The sequence below is a fragment of the Pygocentrus nattereri genome, chromosome 8, assembly GCF_015220715.1.
Source record: "Pygocentrus nattereri isolate fPygNat1 chromosome 8, fPygNat1.pri, whole genome shotgun sequence".
NCBI lineage: Eukaryota > Metazoa > Chordata > Actinopteri > Characiformes > Serrasalmidae > Pygocentrus > Pygocentrus nattereri.
In genome coordinates this window covers 37,872,192-37,899,193 of record NC_051218.1, presented here as the reverse complement: position 1 = coordinate 37,899,193, position 27,002 = coordinate 37,872,192, and the positions used below count along the sequence as shown (strand labels likewise).

At 39.7% G+C, this 27,002-nt stretch overlaps 1 protein-coding gene across 3 annotated transcripts in view; it reads right to left on the bottom strand.

Moving 5' to 3' along the window:
• The window catches only part of LOC108424192 (A disintegrin and metalloproteinase with thrombospondin motifs 2-like), a 267,657-nt gene that overhangs the window by 67,434 nt on the left and 173,221 nt on the right, over positions 1 to 27,002 (bottom strand). For all 3 annotated transcript variants that reach the window (XM_037540729.1, XM_017692032.2, XM_017692033.2), the window contains exon 4: positions 5,700 to 5,899. In XM_037540729.1, the coding sequence (XP_037396626.1) occupies positions 5,700 to 5,899 (200 nt within the window). The remainder of the gene's footprint in view (positions 1 to 5,699; positions 5,900 to 27,002) is intronic.

The window sequence follows — 27,002 nt, the reverse complement described above, 5'->3', positions numbered from 1 at the left end:
AGCTCCATATACTGAGGAGCACACTGAACACTGTTTCATTCAGATTGCTTCATCCTAGAGAGAGTTATTACAGAATATTCGAGACCTCGAGTGAATCTCCATGTATAATAGTCACACTTTCCAATTCCGAAGCAAATTTCCTTTAAGGGCAACATTTATCCATCTAATCTAATCTAATCTAATAAACAATTTAATACATTACGAAATCTCAAATGTCATGAGGATGTGCATATTTTGGAATAATAGAAAATTACGGCATGCAGACTGTGATGCAGAGAACCCAGTTTTTGTTTTTTGTTTTTTTTTTTGTTGGAATTTTGTTGTGGTGTTTGTCCTGAGGAAAAAAAAAAAAACAACTGGCAGAACATCTTCAAGAGAAAAACATATTCTTTGTTCCTCACAAAATGGCACACAAGACTGGGTAGGCCACTTTTTTGGAAAAGAAAAAAGAGCACAGAGAATTTCACCCCCTTATTTATGAGCTGAAACTCTAAGAATGCTTTTCCATATAGTAACAAGAGTCCCATCTGGGTTTTTTTAGAGAGTGCAGCATCATATGTGAAGAAGCAGAGGACAAACAGAGGCTTTTGCCATTTGTTAAAAAGTATGGGTTGCTGGAACACAACTGATGAGTCATCTTGGTTGTTTCCATGTCAACACCAGAGACAACAGTAGCCATATCATGTAGCCTGATATCAGTTAAATCTATGGATGTAAACATGAGTGAGATCACGTTGCCTGTGAAAATTCACAAGTAGAGTATATTAGAATATATTCTAATGTAAAACAATATTGCATATTATTCACTGTAATAATTGTATCTAGTGAAAAGCTTGAAATAAGCAAATCTGCCAATAAAATAAGACAGATTAACTAGATATTTAAAGAGTATGTCTCAAAATAAGACTTTAAAAAATTATATTTGTACAACAACTTCAAAATGAGAAATACTAGATTTTTTAAAAGTATGTTTTTTATTTATTTTTTTTTTTTTAGTGTGTAAAGGCTTTTATTATTAAAAACATTTAAAATTTAACTGTAACTGGAGGAACTATTTACTATTTTGGGCCAACAATTAGCTTAATTTATTATGTACTACTATTGATAGTAACCAATTCTACCATCCAAGATAGATGCAGTGGAATCATCACTTTGCTACTGATAGATCACAATACACCAGTACATATTTATACCCACAGTGAGCCAAATGCATTATTTCCACTGATTTGATGCCAAGTGCTCTGTGGCCCTGCTGGTACCATAATCATGAAATAATCTTATAGGCTACACAATTTGGTAAACACACCCCTTTTATTTGCAGCACAGAACAACCTGTAGCAGGAAGACGATGCTGGTAGATGCTGCACTTTTGTCCCTCATTCCTTCACTTAATCCAGTGAATCAGAGTAGCACTGGAGAAAGAGGTAGAGCGAGGCTGACTGGTGGAGGGTCAATGATAAGACGCCTGTCCATCTTATTGATCTCTTAATCATTTCTCATGGCCTTATTAAAGCAGCTAATCAATCTCCCAGTTTTAAGAATATCTGCTGTCAGTTCTCTCAGTTAAGACCAGCATTGGTCATCTATTTGGTTCTCAGGCACTATGAAACCCATTCACACACACGCGCACACAGAAACACACGCACACACACACACACACACACACACACACACACACACACACACAATGTCTGCATTAGTTCTGGACTCTGGTGGTTCTCTAAAAAGTGCCGCCCACATATAATCCAGGACAAACTCACAATGACCTCCACTCCCTCTCTCTTTACCTCTTTCCCTCTCTCTCTCTCTCTCTCTCTCTCTCTCTCTCTATTAGAACAGTCAAAATACTGGAACTTTGACATTCTTCAGATTACTTCGTACCATGTTTACTGTATGTGACACTGCGATACATTTGAATAATAACACAGTATTGAACTTTGACAAAATCTTACACACACACACACACATACACACATACACACAAACACATGTACACAAATACACTCATATACAAATATAAACATATATACAAATACACACCTACACAAACACACACAAATGAACACACATAACCGACTTGACTTTACTGCTTGATGATTTAAACTCGATGTCTCTGATCATGTGATTATGACACTGGCAACAGGAACACATCAGAGATGACTACAGGTGAGCAGCCTGGGGATTTTGGGATCCATATCACTGGTTTCCTCAAGACTAGCAATGCAATCTCATTGCAAAGGGCATGTCATGCTCTATTGACATGGGGTAACATTTCTCCACCGATCTACAGTGTTTCAAATGGTTATTTCCGGTTTTTCAAAGACTACAGTAAAAATTTTATTTTTTGTCATTGTCATTGAAGAAGGTACATATTGTGCTATAACCCTGTTTGAAGTCAGTTACTCTTATTATGATGCTCTACATTTCTCCGGCTCTCTGGACTCAGAGAGCATCTCTGCAAGGCCGCCTAGGGTGCGCCTCAGTTGGACATAGGGTCCGTATCGCTGGGTCCCTGAAGGCTAACAATGGGACACAGGGCTTGTTGGAAAAGGGCACATCACGCTCTACTGACCTGTGTAGTTTGGCTTCGTCATGGGTTTTTAAATTCGTGATGTCATCAGCGATTAGCTGCCGTCGACTGGACTTTCAGCACATAACTGGCGACTCATACACACACAAATATAGAAACACATACACAAAGCACGCATATGCACAAATGCAATCACAGACACTCAAACAACCCCCACACACATATACGGCCCTTGGAGCAGAGCACATGCATCAATTCAACATAACTACTATGTCAACCCTCCCTCTCTCTCACACACACACACACACACAACACACACACATATGCAGTGCTCACATCTCAGTCCAAGTGTTCTGAAAGGAGAAGCCAAGAGGAAGAGCTGTAAAAACAGGGGAAAAGAGCAAAACCCCGCTCTTACTTCTTATCACACTGCTTTTTGTCTCGCTCTTTTCACTTGTTCGAAGCTCGGCGCGAGGGAGACTCTTGCTCCAAAAATGAGCAGAGTAAACTTTCAAGAAGAAAGTGGTGAGAAACTCGGTGCGTGGGAGAGAAAAGATGACATTATTTATATATTTCTGTTTATGTTTTTTTCAGTAATTTATTCTGAATACGCCATTTGAAATCCGCCCCCCCACCCCATCGCCCTGGAAGAGAAAGCCGCTGCAGAGCGGCTTTGGAAACACCTGAAGAACAGAAAAAAATGTGTCACATCTGAACACAAACCGCTGTGTCTCACTGAGGGCTTTTATGTCACGTTAATGCCACTGTCACCTCATACTAAAGCTTGACTGATATGAGAATGCTGTAACCAATACTGATATGAAGTACTGCAAGGGCCTACAGGCCCTCAGCTAGGCTGGCCTCAGTGAGCAAATTAGACATGCAAAATGATTTTGATAGAACATACAACATGGAAACCTTTGCTGTATCTAGTTTATCTAGTTTATCTATCTGCCTTTCCTTTTGTTGTTGCTAGCTGTGTAGCCTTTAGCTTGCTAAATAGCAAGCTAGCACAGAAATGAATTTGTATCAGAAGTCATGTATGATGCATTGAGTTGCAGCCATTTGATTGGCTGATTAGCTATTTGTGTTAACAAGCAATTGAACATAATACCTAATAAAGTGGCCAGTGAGTTTATATGGTCAATAAATACTTGAATGTGTACATAGCATCTATAAGAGTACATGCATCAAAAGCTCTGTAACTATATGTCACTGCTGTTGGAAGAAAACCTCGTATCTCCTGACTGGTAACTTTACAGGAGAAGGAAAAAACCTACTTTACTTTTAACATAAGTCAATGGAACCGGACACTTTTACAAGTCATTTTGGGTCATTTCTTTTGGTCCATTCATCATTAAATTTACATGCAATGTAAAGGGTATCTGGTATTTTAAAATGGTCAAAAACTGAAAAAATGTCTAAAATGGAGATATGAGATTTTCTTCCGACAACAGCGATATGTAACATTTTACCACAATACTTTATTCCTTATAAAGAAGCGCATTATGGAAATGCAACAATATCTCTGTAAATTCAGACGGTATTTAGGTTTTCTTGGAATACTTTTTGTTAATTACCAAATTAAGATTTGTTCTCGAATGCTAATGTTTGCATAGAACCAACATGCATTGTACTGGGCATCATAAATAAAGTAAATAGTAATTGTGAACAGTTATTAACATTGGACTCATTATAATTTATGGTTGGCTTTAAAATAAAAATACAGCAAGACCATCATTGTGGCCTGTAACATAATTTGGGTCTGAAAGGGGTAAACGTTAAGGGCTATGGAACATTGTTTATCACAACAAGCATTTATTTAATTAATTTATTCTGTATATGTTCAAAAAGATTTTGGAGGGGCTGTATAACTGTCAAAGTAAGAAAAAATATATAAATGTCCATTTAAAGCTTTATTTATCCATGTTTATGTAGAGTGTGCTAAACAATGCGAACAGACATACTTGTTAGATTGATGCTAATATTCCATAAGAAATTAGCATTATGCTTCCGGTAGAAATCTGATGCCAAAAAGCTACTCTAAAGAAAGTTAACATGCCAATTCAAAAAGAACTAAACCATACTATATGTAGGGTGGGCTGGGACTGATAGCATGTTCATGATTTTACAGACCTTTTTGGTAATCTAATTGCCCCCAAAGTGTCCTGAAAAGATTTAAACATCATTCTGTGCACTATTTTTATCATCCAGAGGATGATGGGATGACCTTAGTCTGAAGCCTTGTTTATAATATAAGACAAGTCTCTAATTATCGATGCTTTATTGGTGGGAATTTCACAGATATCAATAAGTCGATGGTTGCTTAATGTTGGCCGATGTTAGCATATTACTTTACAGAAAACCTAGTCAGAGTGTTCTGAGCCTCTCTCTCTCTCTCTCTCTCTCTCTCTAATCAGGTCTCTCGCCCTCCCTAACTCTGCCTCCACACACACGTTTAATTTCAGGAGATTAAAGGATGGATTGGGAGGAGCAGATGAGCAAGCTTTTCACTCAAAGCCATATTTTCCCCTGGCTTACTGTCACCTCAGACCACACGATGTAAAGCCCCTGACCTACTGCGACCAGATTTACCTGAGCTGGATGCTTACATCATCCACCTCAGACAAAGCTCTGAAATACCACACGAACAACGCATGAGAAATTACAGACATTACACACAGACACACACACACCCACACACACATACATATATATATAGTGAATTAAAGAGCCAATGCAAATTCAATTGCATTTCTTTATCACGGGACATCACAACACTACCCACACTACAACATCAGGCTTCATGTACTGAGAGATCAGTATTGGTCCTTCACAAGACTGCATACAGATGACCAAATAACTAAATGCATGCTGTTCTGCTCAAACTACTCAAACACTCTACTATCCCACCAGCAATTTTTGGTGATATGTGCCGGATGAAATACCTGGTATCGGATTTGTGCTATTTTGAAAGGCAGCTTATCCTGATTACTTATTGTCACTAATAGTGACCAATGACAATTGCTAAAAGGCAAATGCAGGTCCATTAATGCAAGTTACATACAAACAGACAGCTCGACAAAAGCTCACAATGTCAGGTGAAGCCTCCTTCGAACATCCCTATTCGTACAAGAACATAACGAACGATCAGGATTCAAAGACTCACAATGTTCATGAGTGTGAGGAGGTACTTCCCCACGCGCTGCTGCCCATGGAACTGCACCACCGAATCGTCCACCCCAAGTAGCACCTCGATGTTGTAGGCTCGTTCGGGAGACTGCCTGCGGGCTCGGCGGCTCTGGTTCAGGCTCCGCTCCACTCCCTCATACAGAGTCTCCAAGTCCATCAGACCTCCCAGATCAGCACCTACAACACACACATACATCAGACTGACAACATCTGTAGAAACGACACACTCAAATGACAAAACATGAAACCTAGAACTGAATCCTTTACTTAAATTCAAGTCAAATTACACAAAAAACTAGCAATTTAAACTAAAAGTTGACAATGCTAAGCATGACAGCAACACTGTAAAAACAGTTACTAGCCAATTCCTTCACTCTTTTAATGGAAAACACTGTTAAATAAGAGTATGTATTCTTTATAGAGGATAGTTCCCTGACATAATATTTTGAATGTTTAGAATATTTAGCTGTATCTGTAAAAATTGTGCGTATTTCCAAACAAAACAAAACATAAAAAGCTACGCTTACAGCTAACACTTGCTGACACAGATTATCACTACAAATGATACACAGCATAAATATATTTCATATACAATACATTACATCGGATTTTTTAATACAAATTTTCTCAATTTTCTCATGTCTGTGTTGTTTATTCATTCTTCAATAATAACAGCATGTGTGCAAGGGCACATCCACTGTTAGCTACCTTCGCTAGCTTGAAATTCATTCATGTCATGAAATAGAAAAATGCTAACGTTGCTGAAGAAACTGTAGCACATGCTACCACAGATTAAATCAGACAGAAAAGTGAAGAGCTACAGAAAGTGAAAGTCAAAGAAAACTCATTTCAGTCTCTGGCTAAAGCTGTTAAGCTAGCAGACCTGCTGAACTAGCAGAGTCTAGTCTGAGTTTGATGGTTTAGCATGTCCAAACTGGGCTACTAGCTTAATAAGCGTATGTTTTCACCTAGTCCAGCTGGCCAACCACCTTCACCATCATAGACAAGCAAGAAGACCAACAAAGCTTATCTGAAACTAGTTACTAACCAAAGCGAGAATTTTATAGCAGAGTGGCTAATGTCATGCTAGCTTGTGGGCTAATATAATAGCTAGTGTAATAATGCCAACTTTAGCTTATGTTTAGATCTAAGTCTATACTATAACTTTACACGTCTAAATAAAAACTGTACTCAATTTTCATCATTTTGCTGGCTAACGACTTCCAGATTAGGAGCAATATAGCAGCACTGCCTAGGGCAGTAAAGCCTGGTCAAACAAGCTTCCAGCTTCTAGTTGCCAGAATCAGCTATTTTAACTCACTATTTAACTCACACTCACTATTAACCCCTCTGATTCTAGAAGATATGTTGGATGAATGGGTGCTTGGATACTTTTGGACATAACAGTTATCTTGGGTCCTGCTCTTAGCAGCCCTTCAGTCTGCAGCCCAGCATATCGTACATTACATGTGAATGGCTATGTTACTCGGTTTGGCTAACATTAGGCAACAGTATGAAAAAGGTAATATTGAATATCTAAGCTATTTGACATTCAGCTGTACGTTACATACATCAGTAAGAGAGAGAATAAACCCATCTTAGCTATGTGAACTAACTTCAGTAAGCTAATGAGCTAACACTAATCTTGTAAAAGATGCCACACAACAAACAGAAAATTTTTTTAAATATTAGAGATTTTACTCAAAAAACATATCTTTATTGTTTTACTTAAATCTTCACTATTAAAGATTGTTTTTTGTTAAAGTTAGAAGTCGCAGTATTAGCATAGCGTAAGGGATCCAAAGCACAACAAATTTTACAACATGCAATTATACATTTCCACCAGAGAGGTCTCCAAATCCCCAATTCTCACGTGGTTTTAAGAATACATAGAAAAACTTTACAGCAGAAGGAAAAAAACGTACTCTACTTTTAATGTAAGTCAGCGTTTTTTCGAGTAATTTTGGGCCGTTCTTTTGGTCCATTTATTTGTAAAATTAACACACAGTGAAAAGGCCAATGGGCATTTTCAAATTATATCAAAACTGAAAAGCGACAAACGTACAAGGTTCTGTTCGAACATAGTTTAAAGAATCCCTGCAGAAAAATGACCATGAGGATTAAACCAGATGGTTTTGCTTTTCTGACAGGATTTGGTTTAATGGTTGCCATTAGTCTTTACCCAGTGACTGGGTTATTACTGTGAACTCAGCAGCTAAAACTACCCAAAATGACACAACAGTGGTGGAAATAACACGATGACACGTTTGAGCTAGGAAAAAAAACAAGCTTGCAGTTCTTAGAGTGAGAGGACCAGCAAACCCCGCTTGGTTCCCTTCTGTTCCCACTAGACTACCTGCCACCCCTTTAGATCAAAAGAGGCACTGCAACACAGGCCCCTGTATCAGGTGTCAAAGGGCATAACGTTCTCCACTCTAGCTGTTTAGAACATCGAGGACAGAACATGAGATGAAACATGCAGCATCTCCATTCCCATCTCCATCACCCAGTCAGCTGGGGGCATCGTCTCTGCTCCGATTATGTAACGTTTCCTTGGCAACCTGCTCATGGGTAAAACAATGCTCCGGCGCAGGCTAATATTGGCTCGGCAGCCACTTCCTTATTGGGAGATAATCCTGGAAGTCAGACTGAAATTCATCATCTTAACACTCGATGTCTGCCGCGCGTTATTAAAGTGCGGCAGAGAGAGCCGAGCGCAGGAGAACGACAAACCCGGGGAAAACATTACTCTTTTGGGTTTTTTGGAGCGGCTGTGACTTCATTCTGCTTCCAGGTGTTCCTGTCTGCAGTTTGCACATCAGCACATTTCCCCCCAACCCTTGTTAACCAAATTAACACAAAAAAAAAACTGCATTCTCCCTCAAAACAATTACTGCTTTGCTTTGACACTCTCTCTCTCTTCATGGGTATGATGTAATATCCCCACCATCTGTTTTAAATGATAAATTCGGCTATTTTTTGTTAAAGGTTATGCAAGAAGTTCTGCGGTAAACAGGTTTCCTTTGCTTTTGTTTCTATTTCTTTATGCCTTTTTTTTTCTGGGGAAAAAACATCTGAGACACAAAAACAGTGTCTGGTGAGCCATATTTTCTTCTGGGCCTTTAATGGGAATGTGATAGTTTCTAGTAAGCTGGTTTGCTTAGCAGCAGTAGCTCCCTCCAAAATCATACGAAGAGCTTCATGCTAAAATGCCATCTCAAAAAAAAAAAAAAAAAGAAAAAGAAATAGCAGCTGAAGTTTAGTAGTGTATATTTAATAGAATATAGATTTTATTTCTTTAATAGAGACGCTAATCAGGGTTGAGCAGAGCACATTCTATTAAAATACATAAAAAGTAACACATTTAGAATACATATTAACACATGGGAAAAACTCTGCAGCCGCAGTTTTTAATTCACACTGTTCCTCATTGTTACTGTTTGGCAGTTCTTTTTTCTTTATTCTTCGGTTAACATGTTTCATGAAGAATTCACTCGTTTAAAATTCTCAACATTATTTTGGCTTTCATGGCCTGCTTTGGTTCATTGCTGCTTCTATAATCCCACTGCTGTCCCATGAACTAAGCAAACAACTCACCACATGTCACATAAGAAAATCGTAAATTAGACAATATCATCACACTGATTTATCAGTCTACTCAGGCTTTAGCAGAGCTCAGTAACACTGAGATTAATAACTGATCATCACACTGATTTATCAGTCTACTCAGGCTTTAGCAGAGCTCAGTAACACTGAGATTAATAACTGATCATTACATTGATTTATCAGTTTACTCAGGCTTTAGCAGAGCTCAGTAACACTGAGATTAATAACTGATCATTACATTGATTTATCAGTTTACTCAGGCTTTAGCAGAGCTCAGTAACACTGAGATTAATAACTGATCATCACATTGATTTATCAGTCTACTCAGGCTTTAGCAGAGCTCAGTAACACTGATATTAATAACTGATCATCATGTTGATTTATCAGTCCACTCAGGCTTTAGCAGAGCTCATGAACACTGAGATTAATAACTGATCATTACATTGATTTATCAGTCTACTTAGGCTTTAGCAGAGCTCATGAACACTGAGACTAATATCTGATCATCAGATTGACTTATCAGCTTATGAGGCTCACCTCCCACTAGCCCCTCCACTGCTGTACAGTTTTTCAGCCTCCCCTACCCCATTCATCATTGTTCAGTTTCTGATCACAGGACCAGTGCTGACCAGACATTATTCTGATGTGGACCATTCTCAACACAGCAGTGCAGTCCATCCACTAGCATTTAATATGAACATTAATGTTTAAATTAGACTAAATACTTCTAATTTTAAAATGATAAATAATGACTATATCATGTTGCAGGTTGTGAAGGATCTGTTTGAATACATGGATGAGCTGCAATATAAATGAGGGCGACAAATGGACGTCAGTTCTGTCTGTGCAGGGTTGTTGGAGGCTCACTGCTGAGCCGTTTTGTTGGATCCTTCTGAAAGTTGTGGATGTACAGCTGTGTCAGTGTACTAAATGAGGGGCCCAATTAAAATTGTAGAGGCCCTGAATACCCATTTTTGTCAATCATCCATATTGTCATAATACACACACAGCATTACTGTACACCAGCAAAGCGAAGTTGCAAGGTGAGGGTTTCCAATAAAGTGGCCACAAGGTGCAAATGCTAATGTGATCATTTTAATGTTTTTTTCTAATTGAATAACCACGCCCATCCCTACACTGGATGCTCCTTTGCTCTCCTGTTGGCCAAAGCACTGGACATCTCCTGACTCTCCTGAGAGGGCTTTTCACATTCAGACGAGGCCTCGCCCTTATCAGGACACAAAGCTACTTTGTCTTTCAACCTTTGTAAATGTCAAGAATGTCTGAGAGCCTATAGAAGAGAAGGTGAGAGAGAGAGAGAGAGAGAGAGAGAGAGAGAGAGAGAGAGAGGGAGAAGGAAAGACAGAGAAAGAGGGGTAAAACGAAGACAGACAGAGAGAGAAAGAAGTAAATGAATCATTATATCTTCTGACTGTATGTGTGTGTATGTGTGCGTTTGTGTGTATGTGTGTGTGTTTGTGTCTGTATGTGTGTGTCTGTCTATGTGTTTGTGTGTGTGTATATGCGTGTGTTTGTGTATGTGTGTTTGTGTTCGTTTGTGTCTGTGTGTGTGTGTTTCTGTATGTGTGTGTTTGTGTGTGAGTGCATGTGTGTGTGCGTGTGTCTGTGTGTGTTTGTGTGTGTATGTTTGTCTGTGTGTGTGTGTGCGTGTGTCTGTGAGTTTGTGTGTGTCTATGTGTGTGTGTCTGTGTGTCTGAGTTTGTGTTTGTTTATGCGTGTATGTGTGTTTGTGTTCGTTTGTGTGTGTTTGTGTGTGAGTGTATGTGTGTATGTGTCTATGTGTGTTTGTGTGTGTGTGAGTTTTTGTGTGTGTGTGTCTGTGTGAGTTTGTGTGTGTGTGTGTGAGTTTTTGTGTGTGTGTCTGAGTTTGTGTTTTGTGTGTGTGTGTGTGTCTATATGTGTCTGTCTGTGTGTGTTTGTGTGTGTCTGAGTTTGTGTGTATGTGTGTCTGTGTGAGTTTGTGTGTGTCTGTGTGTGTGTCTGTGTGTGTCTGTGTGTGTGTGTCTGTGTCTATATATTCTGTGTGTGTGTGTGTGTGTCTGAATTTGTGTGTGTGTGTGTGTGGGTCCAGATTGTCAGAAACTGGCAGAACTTGTGTTTCTCTCACTGTGTTTATGTATTCTTCTTTGTGACTCTGTATTTTTGAAGTTTCTCCACAGCTTTGTGTCACACTTCAGAACACACATCTAAAACTGACAACTGAACCTCCCCTGACTGTCACTGTTACTGGTCACGAAGTGTGAATGCTAACTATATAACTAAGACGCACTTATTCTCTCTATAATAGAATAGAATCTTAGTGCATCTTAGTTATAGAGTTAGCATTCACACTTTGTTAACAGTAACAATGACAGTCACTCTCTTACTACAAAACTATTATTATTATTAGTAGTAGTAGTAGTAGTAGTAGTAGTAGTAGCAGTAGCAGCAGCAGTAGTATAAGTAGTATTGTTGTTGTAGTATAAGTAGTAGTAAACAGTATAAATACAAAGTTCATAGGTAATATTTCATGTTAAACTAAGTAAACTTATATTTAATAGAATTTAAGGGACTTATGATTGTTTTTGTTATTTTTAATGTGATAGCTTTCATGATTCTACTGAACACGAGTAAAGTAAAGTAAAGTAAAGTAAAGTAAATAATTCTCTTCATTTCTTAATTCTAACATGTAGTATCTACCACTGTGTCATGAATGAATGAACTAACTATTGGTCTAAATTACAATAAGTCCACAGGTTTTACTGACGGCTTAATGGCTTTGAATGGCATTGAAGGATGCAGTGATTTCAATACAGAAGCAGGACCAGTGCTGACCAGACATCATTTGGATGTGGACTATTCTCAGCACAGCAGTGACACTGACATGGCAATGGCATGGTTGGTGCTGGTGCACTCCACCCACTAGCATTAACTGTAAACTGTAAATGTTGACATTAGACTAAATATTTCTATTATTTTAAAGTGATAAATGATGAATATATCATGTTGCAGGTTGTGAAGGATATTTTGGGTGAACAGCCGTGTCAATGTCTAAATGAGGGGCCCAATTAAAAATTTAGGGGGGCCCAATCACTGAATACCCATTTGCCCATCATCCATCTACTGCTATAATACACATACAGCATTACAGGTACACCAGCAAAGTGGAGCTACAAGAAGAGAGGATAAACCATACCACTAACATACCCCTTAGTCTCTTCCGAGTGTCTCATTTGCCACCTTTTCAGGAAACCACAGTCAGTGATCAAAACTAGGCATCTGGGCAGCAGAGTAAAGTGGGCAGTGAGAGAGGGGCGGGGCTCATGTTATACACACACTAACACTCAAACGACCAAGCTTTTTAGGTTTCCATTACTGGAAAGTATCAAGCAGGGCACTTTAAAACAACTGTTTCTTGTTTCAGCCGGATGATGAAGCACTGTGGCATTGCATTAGCTGGCTGTGTTCGCAGGTTCGGCTGCCTGGATTAGACACCGCTGGGCTGATTTCTGAGAAATGAGCGGGGAGAACGCCTCAAGGTTACCTCAAAGCAAAGTCTTGTTCTCTGTGACATATTACATGCTGTCCCAACTAGTGTGGATGGTACAAATACAGCACAGATACCGATATAGACAGACTGGAGAGCCATATATTAGTCTTTACAACCTCATGGACCCTGACACAGACTGCAAAAACTTTGGCAACACAAAAGTTGGCATCTTAAAACTCTGATAGCTGGTGCTCAGCCTAAACGGTCGGTACTGGTAAGGTCTTCTATTGACTTTGTAGACATTATGGAACATCAGAGCAACGCAGTTCACTCCTCATGTCATTTTAAGAGCAGCTGGATCTTTTGTCTGCTGTGAACGAGGGTGGAAAAGTGGAAGTAATGCTGGAAATTCCTAGTAAGAGAAGGATAATTTATTTGAATAAAAGTAAAAGTATTAATAAAAGAAATAAAAGACCTACTTAGGCCATTACTTTGAGTTAATATCTGATGTAAACCCACTGTAAACTGTATGACAGCAGGAGTTTTATAGGTTTTATTGTAAGTATCACTGCACAAGATGCTGCAAATAAAGTGTTATGTTGTTATGAGTGGTCATATTATATAAACGACTACTCGTCAATAGGCCTTTAAAGAAGGAAATTACATATTATTATATAATATTCATTATATTTATTATATTACCAATGTCTTCTATTTCTGCCAAAAAATGGGGTCACATAAGCAAAAAAAAAAAACAACAATTTCAATCTCCTCCATCTTAAGGGTTGTTCCATTACTGTATTAGCCCAAATGAAAGGTGTTAGATTAACCCTTTGGGGAGGGGGGGGGGGGGGGGGGGGGGGGCGGTCAGGGATTGAGTGGACATGTCCACCTGAGCAGCAGAACTTGCCCAGAAATCATTGTGAGCTGACATTTAAAACCAGAAAGCAATGATGGACAAAGCCATAGCAATAAAATACTTAAAGGGGAGCTCCAAGAAGTTCTGTAGAATTCAGTTGTTGAGATGTAAACAAAGGCATTCCGAGTGGTTTGATGTGGAATGCTTCACTGTACAGAAACTGACAGACTCAGACTTCTTTACAGTGGTAGTGCTAGGAACCAGACATCATGTCTACAACACAAATACAGTTTACTATGCAAAACAGCAGTGAACCTACATGTGTCTTCTGAGTTTTCTCTGACGATTCTTTTCTATGCCGTTTCTTTTGGTCCATGTATCATGAAACAATATAAAGGACAACAGGCACTTTCAAACTATGTCAAACACTCAAAAAACAAAAATAGAGATATAATGTTCTGACAGGAGTGATATACACTCACCAGCCACTTTATTACGTACACCTGTTCAATTGCTTGTTAACACACATAACTAATCAGCCAATCACATGGCTGCAGCTCAATACATTTAGGCATGTACAGGTGGTCAAGTCAACTTGCTGAAGTGCAGACCGAGCATCAGAATGGGAGAGAAAGGTGATTTAAGGGACTTTGAACATGGCGTGGTTGTTGGGGCCAGACGGGCTGGTCTGAGTATTTCAGAAACTGCTGATCTACTGGGATTTTCACAAGCAACCATCTCTAGGGTTTACAGAGAATGGTCTGAAAAGGAGAAAATATTCAGTGAGCGGCAGTTGTGTGGACGAAAATGCCTTGTTGATGTGAGAGGTCAGAGGAGAATGGGCAGACTGATTCCAGATGATAGAAAGGCAACAGGAACTCAAATAACCAACCAAAATCTCTGAGGAACGTTTCCAACACCTTGTTGAAAGTGTGCCACAAAGAGTTAAGGCAGTTCTGAAGGCAAAAGGGGGTACAACCTTTTCCAAGGTGTAGGAGGTCCAAAGTGTACCTAATAAAGTGGCTGGTGAGTATATATATATATATATATATATATATATATATATGCATTGACTGCACTGATTTCAAAACTCACAGTCATGTTAGCTTAAAGTAAACATGAATCAGAAATCTTAAACGTAACAGTAGAGCAGAAAATAATTGTGGATGGGATATGAAGATGTAAAAGTGTAAGAAAAGCAATAAAAAAACAAAGAATGTGCTTCTAAAAAACTTAGAAGCACATTAACCTTGTAGAGCTCATCACAAAAGGGCACTATTGTTTTCAAGACAAAAGGGCAGGGGCTCAGGCCCAATGATAACTGATAGTATGGTTTATATAACATGGCTTTGTTATTGTGTGGACCTGTCCAGGGTGAATCCTGCCTTCCGCCCAATGACCGCTGGGATAGGCCCAGCACCCCCCGTAACCCAGAAGGAGAAGCGGTTTAGAAGATGTTGTGTGTGTGTGTGTGTGTGTGTGTGTGTGTGTTATTGTGTGTCTTTTCTGTACCTCTTTATGTGTCCAATGTGTGTGATGCCCTGGACAAAGGTGTGACGTGTAACTCAGGCTGTATATTTGTCAAAGCAACAAATGAATGACCTCTCGCAGGTCAGGAATGTGCCGTGGCTGACCTCTGGTTACCTTTAGTGACCTGGCTGAGCTGAGGTCGCACGAGAGGCATCTGCAGGTGGGCTTTGTGGCACTGTTTAGCGAGAGGTCATAGTAAATTCTGTGATGTGAGGTCACGGGAGAAATGGGTGTGGGTGCGGATCCTCCACGTTTCCATCGCTATTCCAAGGGGAAAGAATGCTTAACGTGTCCGCAGACATCTGTCTCCGTGCGAGTGCCGTTGGAGCACAGTAGCAGTGATATTAGACAGGTTTCATTAGAGAGTGAGGGAGTGCATGTGTGGAGCAGACGGCCCTGTCTGCTGCTAAGGAGACACACATACACTAAAGAGAGGCAGTCCAACCTGAGGGAAATCAGAGCCTGCAAAACATATTTGCTAATTGCCAGTCCTCATCTAATGCACTCTCCCAGTGTCTTTTAATCTTTAATGATGTGTTGTAAAAGCCAGGATCGAATTAAGCCTTCAGGACCAGGCCAAAAAGAGCAAGTAATAAGCATCAGTGAGTAAATCATTTTCAGCAGTAATCAAGCACGCCATTTGATTAAGATCTATGTTAATATGCCAGTGAGAATCTACTAATATCTTTAAAAGGAAACATGATACATAATAGTAGTAATTTCAGGGGTCTGGCTGTGAGTGTAACATTACTGTGTAATACAATAACAATCATCCAAACAACTGTTAGGCCTCATGTTCATGACAAATGAAGTCAATCTCTGAGAATCACTTAATATAAAAGCTGGGTGTAAAAGCAAGACAATATTTCCAATTACTTTTGTGAGCAAAAGGGGTTCTAGGTAGGTACCAAAAGGGCTTGAGTGGAACCCTTTTTGGTGTTGTATGGTACTATGCAAAAGTCAGAGAATTGTCTATTCAGTTAAGCTATTCAACTTTCAGTGTCAGGAAAAAAAACATTAAAACAGAAGCCTCAACAACTAAATACTCACACTTACATTTTCTAAACCACTAATTCCGCTGGGTCAGCCTATCCCAGCAGTCAATGGGCAGAAAGTCTCCAGGGCAGGGCAGCCATGTACATTTACACCTAGGAGGAAATCCACACAAACACAGGGAGAACATGCAAACTTCCCATAGGAAGCACCCTGATTACCCAGGTGGGGAAGCGAACCCAGGCCCTTCTTGCTATGAGGCAACAGCACTACCCACTGCATCACCGTGCTGCTCAACTACTAAATACAAAGCACTGTTCCAACCTCACTATTTTCATATGCTGTAAACATTTCAAGCATTTAAGCTTGATTGGTGTTCAGGTTGTGAAAAACGCTCAGTTAGGAGGAGCCACTTCTGACTGCTAGTGTGTATCATGTCTTGTTCCACTGAAAGCAATTTGCACATTAGCTACCACCAGTCCTTTACAATCACATACAGCAGTATTGCCCTCAAGGCCAAACAGAGGCAGGGACAGACGGTAGCAGGGCACCATGGGAATAATGCACAAACTGGTATATCAAGCGATTCACATGTTTCAATGCTGGAAGGCCGCACAAGAGGAGAGATTTCATAAGAGCAGCTCTTACGAAATGTGAAAATAAAGCCTTTTTTAAAAAGGATCAGAAAGACGAGCAAAGAGAGGCACCCACTCAGACGGAGAGGTGGGAAGACCCCCCTCTCCACCTCCTCAGCGTTTCTCCACCAGACGCCCTCTCTCTCTCGCTCTCTATCAGTATATACATATAAATATATATATATATATATATATGTGTGTGTGTGTGTGTGTGTGTGTGTGTGTGTGTGTGTGTGTGTGTGTATATAACACTGGCAAACTGCATGCTCCATAACACAACACAGATTTAGACCAACCTGTAAACACAGTCAAGAAGCTGCTAATTGGTTGTTAGCCTATTATTCTACCGTCTGTGTTCGAACAGAGGGGGGCTGAGGGATCCTGCGCTTCCCCATTAGAACCTTAGTTCATTTTAAAAGAGTTTAAAAGGGGTCTGAGTTCGTTTGGTCTGTTCACATATGCAAAAGAAACCATGACTCAGTGGTTTTAGTCCACTTCAGACGCTGAAACGGCCCAAGTGTGAAAACCCCCCTTCATGCTTTTGACTCTCAAGTCAGCAACAGCCACGAAGACACAGACAGAGATAGTGTTAGCAGCCATGCTACATGCCAACAAATTTGTTTTTGTTAGCAAACAGTGATTATTTTAGGCTGCTCAAGAATAAAGTTTGTACTAGTCCACCACATCATACTTTTATGCACAAACATTTTACTGCACAACAACTAACACATGACTGTAATTTTACACACTTGCTCCACAAACTGAATCATGATTTGCTTTTAGTTCTTATGGGACCCACTAAACCCCGCCTACCTAAATAATACATTTCAATTCCTTTACTAAGAAAACGTAGGCAGAAATAAAATGGTAATATTTATGAAAAAACACTAGATGTAATGTGAAGAGTATTCATCAGTGTATCAAATTGTACATTATTATACAGTAGTTCGCTCCGGCCACGCAAGCTGATTAGTCGAGAGACATTCTTATTTCTCCATAACATCACATTTCTTTCACAAACACTGCATTACTCCGCTGAGACGCTGTTGCTAAGCAACAACTTTGACAGCTGTAGGAGACGCTCAAGCCATTTGAACACATTCTCTGCCCAGTTTATGAATTTCTCACTTTATTCATTTAACTGTTGTATAAAAGCAATAGATCACTCGAGGTCATGTGTTATCACTATAACATTATGGCTGTGATGATCTACTGCGACCAAATCATAGCCGTGATGTTATTTTGCAGTAACACTCCCTCTCGTGTTCTATAGCTTAACTACTATTTTTTTTCCCCCATTATTTCTATTCTTGTTAGCTACCCTCTAGAAAACTAAACATCAGGACACATCATGTCTTGTCTTCAGGTACCATAATATTAAATTCCCATATCTCCCACCTCTAATCTAAGCTGTGGCTCAATGTGCGGCACTCAAACTGAGTCTGTTGTTTTGAAACGGCCAGACTGACTGTGTCAGCATGTGTGTGGCTGTGTGCTGTTTATCCTGTTTATCCACTGAAAGAACACTGGCAGCGTCTCTGTGAGGACCACACTCTCATGTAGAGTGTGTTTGCCCAGGGTGTATTTGTATGAAATAGCTTAGTGAGAGGAGATGCAGTAGCAGCAAACTTTCAACACAAACCTGATTCAATGCATCTTATTTTTTATTATCTTATAAACATTTTGATCTACTCGTCTTAAAATAAAGGTGCCAAATAGGGTCTGTTGAAGCAATGTCATGGAAAAACCACTCCTGGTTCTCTAAAGAACCTTTCAATGAGTAGCTTACTTTTGTTTTTTTGTTAAAGAACCATTGAACTGTGGCTGCAACCATATAATCTTTGGGGGATCCTGAGTTTGATTCTTCATGGTGCCACAGCCATCTGTGGCTGGGAGTCCAAGAAAGAATAACTGGCCTCTCTCTCTCAGGGTGGGTGGGATGGTCCCCCCATCACTCAGCATGATGCTGGTCAACATGAGCATCTACCCTAGGGTTTTAGTTACATGATTTTTCTGTTGTGGCCACCATATTTTGGACCAAAATTTCTGGCTTTGCTGCTTCGCATGAACCAGAGGTGAAAGATGGCTTGAATTACTCACCTGACTATGGTAGAGAAAAAAAAAAAACGTTACAATGTAATAGTTTGCAACTGTTATACAGGTTTCCCACCTGAATTCCTGGCCCCACTCAAACGGGCTGGAAAAGCTACCAAATTTGTGTTTTCTTGACATTTATATTTATCTTGTACACACTCCCTCTTCTGGAGAGTCTCTCAAAGCACTTCAAAGCACAGTAGCCAACCGGCTCTTCACGTCCTCTGTCACCATAGGAGGGTAAGGCAACATCAGCTAACTAACACAGATGTGCACAATACTAGCCTTTAGGTAACTTTTGCTAATGTTAACAGTTGAGAGATAAACAGTCGTCCCCCTAACGGAGCTACAAACAGCCGGTATAGCTTTACTCTCTGTTTCTGGAGATTTAAATGATGTTTCCAGGGAGAAACATAAACTTTAAATGTAAGACTGAATGTTGTGGGTCAGAAAACGGCATCGTGTTTCGACAGATGTGATTTTGTAGGTTTGCTACTGCAGTTAGTTCAGAGTTCCCAGCTCCAGTCCTGCAACCCTTGCACTGCATAACTGCAGTTTGCCTGGTTAAAATAACTGATATTATTAGCTAATTAATCCCTTCTTGAACTGAACGAGGTGTGAACAGCAGAGAGAAACACAAATCTATACAGTGCAGGAGCTCCAAGCCTGGCGTCTGTGTGTCTCTCATCATTCTCGGCTTCTGTTGCATCTTACGGTGAATCATAACAAAGCACAGCAAATTAAAGGCATCACACAGTGCATTAACCCCATGATTCTGTCCTCAAAATGGTAGCAGCTACACAGTTTGACGTCAAATGAAATATGAAAAATAGCTCAAGTCATAGAATAGCTCCTGACTGGCATCACCGTCTAAGCATGGACTATCACTAGAAGATCACGAGTTTGATCCCTGGTGATGCTATAGCCATCCATGGCCAGGAGTCCATGAGAGCACAACTGGCCTCACTCTCTGGGTGGGTAGGATGGCCCCCCTGCTCCCCATTATTCATCGTAATGCTAGTCAGCACAGGCGTCTGTTAGATGACGTAACAGATCTGGCGGTTGGCGCTTCCTCCAAGCACCAAGTTCGGCTGTCCAGTGACGTTGCATTAGTGACAGTTCGAAAAGATACAATAGCACTTCACAGGTCTCAGAGGAAGCCTGTGTTAGCCTTCACCTTCCTAGCACTGGTAGTATTGTTTGATTGCAGGAGTCCTAACTAGCAGGTGGAATTGAAGATGACTAAATTGTGGAGAAAACTAGGAGACCTAGTGGGTTGAACATGATGCAACTAATAGGGGAAAAATTTGAGTAAAAAAAACTGGATTATGTGATTTTTGGGGAAAGGGGCTCTTTTATTGTATTGCTACATGTTAAAATGTCATCTCAACAAGTAGTTTTTTCAGCAGCTCTCAGTTTAGGCATATCTTCAGTCTTGATGGACAAGCATCCCAGGTGGCTCCTCATGAACCTGCTTGACTGAATCCCAAGAATGTGCGAAACTGCAATAGGACAAAATAATTCTACTTTTAAAGAATTTAAAAAATGAGTCTAACTGTTCTTTTTTAGCCACTACACATCATTTGTATTATTTCATACTGTAAACGTCTTTACAGTTAATCCATGACTATGTCCAAACTTCTGACTGAAATATATATACATCTATAAGATGATTCCTGATTTCACCACTGCGCCCTCCTGCAGGCTTAAGGTAAATAAAACAGCCTCTCAAATGCACATAACAAACACAAATCCACAAGGCCCTGTGTGAGTGTGACCCTTTCATTGTCCTTGTCCACTGAGGTTGTGATTGCAGGAGGGCGGGTCAATCAATGGACCCCAGGGGAAAGCAGCAGGACAGGCCAAGCTGTAAGAGAAGCCTGAGCCCCACTGACCTACACTGCTGCTCCACATAGCTGAAAAAACAATATTGACCGCTGACTGCCCCCCTTTACCCCCACAGCACAGAGTGAACGTAACTGCATTTGTGTTTGTAAGCAGAAAAGGACATATTTTATTATAATTTGATCTCATCCAATTGATATTATAATTTGTTGTGTGTGCGATCCTGCTTTCAATATAGTATTGTATTTGCATTTTGTGGTCATTTTTTTACATTGAAACGTCCAGACTCGAACCTGTCGATATAGAATTTTAAAGAAATGTAAATTTAATGCATTCAGTAAACTGTGTAATCAATAATGTAGTCAATTAAAGATGAATTTTAGGTTAAGCAAGCTAAATTTAAGGTTAAAATTTAGAGGATAAGTATATAACTACAGCAAAGTGACAGTAGTAAATCCAGACTTTTAATGGTCTATTCCAGGGGCCTTTAATTAAAATTCAATAAGGTCCAGTTAGAGTAAATATCCTCAAGCAAAGGTCCGGAACATCACAATGTCTAACTTGCATTATGATTCAGTGTCATGTACTGTTTACTGAAGTAGCCTAGTAGGCATATCAGCATCTAATATAGTCAACAACTGAATGTCAAATCAAAGTATAATTCAGTGATATTTCAACAACATTTATTGTGAGTTTTCTCTTTTTAGAGCACGTCATGTAAAATAATCTGCCTCACTTTCTTCTCCGACTGCTGTTTCTCGCCTCATCCCTCCCCTAATGCACAGATCTGATTGGCTGAGTAGCATCACGCGTGATAAACACAATGCATGTGATTCATCTGTGATACCATAATGAGTAGAAATGTTATGGCAATAAAAATAGGACCACCTGTTGAAATGAAATAATTCTCCATGGTTTATCGGTTATAGGTCCAGGCCAGCATCTGGGTCCGGACTCAGACCGTGGTCTGCCTATTAGTGACCTCTGGTCTTTTCTTTCAGGATCAGTTTTATTTGGGGAGTAGTGTAATTGGGAGTGCAAGGGTTTTGTTCTGGAATTACAGATAGCTTTCAATGATTTTAGTTCTGTCCAATTTAACCAGTCTCGTCCAATTCAAACTGTACAAACTGGTGGCATTTGCTTACTATAAAACAAAGCCATTACCTCAGCTAATATTACTCCCATGTGAATTGATATTTCAGCAAATCATCATAGAAAAGGAAATTTAGTTGATTTTTGTAAGTATGGAGGGAATCAGCGAAGCATTTACTTGTATTAGAGATTCAACTTAAGATGTTATTTATTATGCTACCTCAATCTGAACATTACAACATACACAGTGACAGAAAACAGCAGTACTGCTAATGACACACTGTGATCACCTAAGACAGCTAAGTAGATGACTAATGTCACTAAACATCATGCTACATATTGTGTGTTGTGAATTAAGAATAAAGTGCCATATCACCCACCTTTTATCTGGGGCCCTAATCAATTCCCAGGATTAAATTCAGTGTTTGGACATGTTTGGACATGTGTTCTGTGACTGCTCAATTGAGTAGACACTCCTGTCCCTGTAGTGTAAACCAAATTTCTTCACGATGCCATTATGAACATTACAGATTAATTACATCACCCCACCTCTCCATGGAAAACCAGTCCCATTCAAACAGCAAAACCAGTCCCATTCAGAAAGTACTTTAGGATTTCAATGAAATAATAAAAGCACAACTTCTTTATGAATTTCAATTTATTCAATTTCTTTCCCTCTTTCTAGAAAATCACACAAAAGAAACCATACAGATTCTCTTTTGAGTAAAAAGGTGATTTTTATTCTTCACACTGAGCCACTAAGATAATGACATATTTTCCTTTTATAGTAATTAATTCAACATTAAGGCCTTTTGTTTCTTAAGAAACTAGAGCTCATAAGAGGATGAACTTTCTTGGCTTTGTGTTGACTTATCAGCTCAACCGTGAAGAGTGTCACTGTCTTACTACAACAGCAGCCGTCACAAGAGGAAGCTTTAACAGATAATAGCGTCAATCTCTCAGATCCAGCTCAAGAAATAACCCTGAGGGGTACATAAGTTGAGGATTCAGGTGTGAGCAATTCTGCACTTGTGTGATTCAGTGTGAGTGATAACATCATCACTCAGTTTGTCCACCAAATGACCTTGTCACTAATGGTGACCCAGCCCATACCCAGCCTGGGGGAGGAGGTGGTAGCAGGTGAAGGACAAAAGGAAAGTAAATTCATCACAGCAAGTCCTTTTCAGTTAGGAACACTCCCTCATTTGAATATGCCTGCCATACAAGGCCATAGGGCAGGGCCGATCAATTGACCTATCCATGCTCCAGCAACAAGTGCATTTTTTCATAGCAACTGTTGTTAAGCTTTACAGTAAGTTGGCAAAAGTCCCAGTCAAGCTAATCCCATTTAGTGTTGATCAAAGTAACTAAACTTAGAGTGTGTTGTTCATTTCAAAAGATGCTAATGTTACATTCATTTGAATGGTCACACTGTCAGTGGCTGTGTTTACATGCAAAGATTTTTGCCAATCCGATTGAATTCATTATGATTATAGATTAAGACTGAGGTGTTTCTATGCACTTTACTCACCAATCTGATGGAAAATTGCCATTTTACATGCTCACTACAAGTAATCCAATCCAAAATTGTGCATATGTGTAGAGTGCCACTTAGTGTTACCATGTTACCATGACAACGAGCTTCACGTGAAGTCAGAGTGAGACAAGTGGCAGTGTTTGTGTTTGTGTTTTTAATTGATTTAAAATGATGTCAGGAAAATGTACTTCACATGTATTTATTAAAGAAGGCAGAGAGGAAGATATCGTGCTCTGAGATGCGTAAGCTGGATGTCCGTCCCACCGCTGTCTTTTAAAAACCAGAGCATAAACTTTGTCTCCTCTGCTGTCCAGTTTCGGCTCCCACCATGTTGAACGTTATGAAGTTTCACTATGATGCAAACATACCTGCACAGAATGTACTTAAAACGTTCTGGTTGGGAATGTAATCAGATACAGGTGTTTACATGGTTATTATTCTTCTAATTAACAGATTATTTACAGGATTACCCACCTCGTTTAATCGGACAGAAATTGTATTCCGAATGGTGTCAATCGGACTAGACCATTCCCATTGAGATGTACACATGGCCGCATTTTAAACTCACTGTCACTGGGCCAGTGCCCTTCCTGTCACTGGAGTGGTACCCTCAAGGGTATATCTCAGTGCATTTAGTCAGACAACATAATTATAACAAAATCTATTGAAATGATCTTTTCTAAGTTGTCTTGATGCCCATCTCATCTCTAGGCTTTTTATTTTGTTGTTCGGTTTTAAGACATTCATGAAAAAGTTTAAATACATACAAAAAAAAAAACTTATTAAAGGTACACAGTTGGACCTTTGAGGGAATTCATCTCTAACAGTATATGATCTATAAACAAAGCTTGCAGCCTGATATGAATCATTAATGCCACTGTTTCTCAAACTTGTATCAAAGCAGCATCAAATTTTATATACATGCCAGCCAATCACAATTCGTGGCCTTCTAATGAGTGTGCAACATGATAGAGCAGCACCATACCAGGTCAGCCATCACTGTGGAGAAGCCTAGTGAAATGAACAAAGTTCTGTTAAAGTTCTGGTCCTTGTTTTAAAAGTGAAAGTAACTGATGAGGGATGGGGGATGTGGAGAGGAGTTAGTGGGAGCACTTACTATCCACAAAGGGTGCCTTGGCCAAAAGCTTGAGAGTTGCTGATTTACTCATTTTGACAAAATGCCAACAGTTTCTCATTAGGTTCAATGGGACTTTTGGCAACATTCTGAAAAGCTTGTCCAATCTTGCAACAGTTACTACAAAAAGTACATTTGTGGGCAGAGCATAGATGGATAGATGGATGGTAGATGTGTTTAAGCAGGGAAATCAAACTTGTATGGGCAAAATGATGACTGCTGCTGAAAAAAACATTAGGTCCTTGCTAGTAAAAGGTTGGACCCCCTTTTGCCTTCAGAACTGCCTTAACTCTTCCTGGCAGACTTTCAACAAGGTATTGGAAACATTCCTCAGAGATGTTGGTTGGTTATTTGAGTTACTGTTGCCTTTCTATCATCTGGAACCAGTCTGCTCATTCTCCTCTGACTTCTCACATCAGCAAGGCATTTTCATCCACACAACTGCTGCTCACTGGATATTTCCTCTTTTTCGGACCGTTCTCTGTAAAACCCCAGAGATGGTTGTGCGTGAAAATCCCAGTAGATCAGCAGTTTCTGAAATACTCAGACCAGCCCGCCTGGCACCAACAACCACGTCACGTTCAAAGTCACTTAAAGTCCCCATTCTGATGCTCGGTCTGCACTTCAGCAAGTTGTCTCGACCACCTCTACATGTTTAAATGCATTGAGTTATGGCCATGTGATTGGCTGATTAGCTATTTGTGTTAACAAGCAACTGAACAGTGTACCTAATAAAGTGGCCAGTGAGTGTGTGTGTGCAGATAGGTAAGCCAGTTAATTTTAAAAAGTGAGTATGTTTGACCACATTATTTCACCAGCTAATATTCATGAATAGCATATATGCTTTTAAACCAAGCACCATGGATGTGCTGACCACAGGGTTTGGGGCACCATTTGGGAGAGACCCAAACGCCTAATAGGTTTAAAAGACCTAGAAAACTTTACACAATAGATTTCACTGGTATTCCTCTAACCATATGCTAAGATCCCCTGGTACTGCTCTGTATTTTCACACTGTCCACTTACAGGGGCTGATCTTTTACCTCCATGAACTGTAGAATATTACCCTAATCTCTCTGGCTCTGCGCATCCATCTCTCCTTTCAAAGCCCAACATTTTAATCCCAACCTTTTCACTACCCTATTCACTCTGGGTGAAATCCACTTCCTTCTTCTATATTCTGATGAGCCCTCCTGTTTCTTTTATACAGCTTTTGTGTTTTTGTTTCTCTGTGCCATTGTTTCTACACATTTGCATATCACTGCTACTGTCTACCCTGTTGTAAAGCATTTGTAGTATGAGAAGATAAGAACTTAAGCTAGTTATGGTTATTTCTTGCCAATCTGCGTATGTGCACAAGTGTGTTGGTGAGGCTCGGCTGAACTACACGCTGCATCTCTCGGTTCAGCCAGATGAACTGAAATGGGATCAACCCCGACCCTGCTATTTATAGAGGCAGCAGAATCAATATCAGCAAGCAGTGGGTTAAGGATACCACTAATCATCATATTAAGGCTACAAACAACGCAGTGCACTATGGTCCTGCTCACTTCCAAAGAAAAACACATTCATTACTAGCTTCTCTGGCCTGGCTCAGGCACGATCTGAGCGAGGCCCCAATATTTCACCCAGGGCTAATTGCTAACAGCTTGAATACAACGCTTCCTTGCTGCCACCAAGATCTGACTGGCTCGACAATTTCAACGTCTCACACGTCTTTGAGTCACGCCTCCTTATCTGCTACATTGGCTTTTCTTCTTCTTCTATTCTCCTCACAGAAAAATAAACTGTTATTACTCTGTCTTAAGAAGCCGGTGCCAAGCCACCCACTCACAGCAAGCAGGCGGTGGATAACTCAGGAGCAGCCAGCGCAGGCTTCGAATTCAATCTGATCATCAATCTGATGTGTTAGACAACTCTCCTCCTGTTGGTTTAGGCTAAAACTAAGGTTGTACTAATACCAGCTCAGTATTGGCCCTGATACTGACACTAGGTTACACTCTTAGGCATTAGTAATGGTGAATTCTAGGGCTAACCAGAATAATTTTAGTGTAAATGCTCCATTAGTATTCACTTCTTTTTTTCTATTATTGTAAATATATGAAAAATATTCAAAATACATACATTATATCTGGTCTAGATGCATAAATTCATGGATAAAATGCAAGATCATCACAGCAGTAGATCATTACAGCCCAGGGGTTAACTTTAGTATCGGCAATTCCTTTCCCCCCAAAAAATGTTTTTACTGTTTTGGACACTTATATTTGACACTCACTGGATGTTTGTCTTTGGCTCCTTGATTACTCATTTAAGAAAAACATCCATAAAATGATCAAACTTACATTTTCTCACTATTGAGAAGACAGAGAATAATCTACAACCAAATTTATTTATAAAAAATGTTTGTTGTTAACTTGAACTTGAACTACTGAACATAATGCTTCGGAAACTCATAACACAG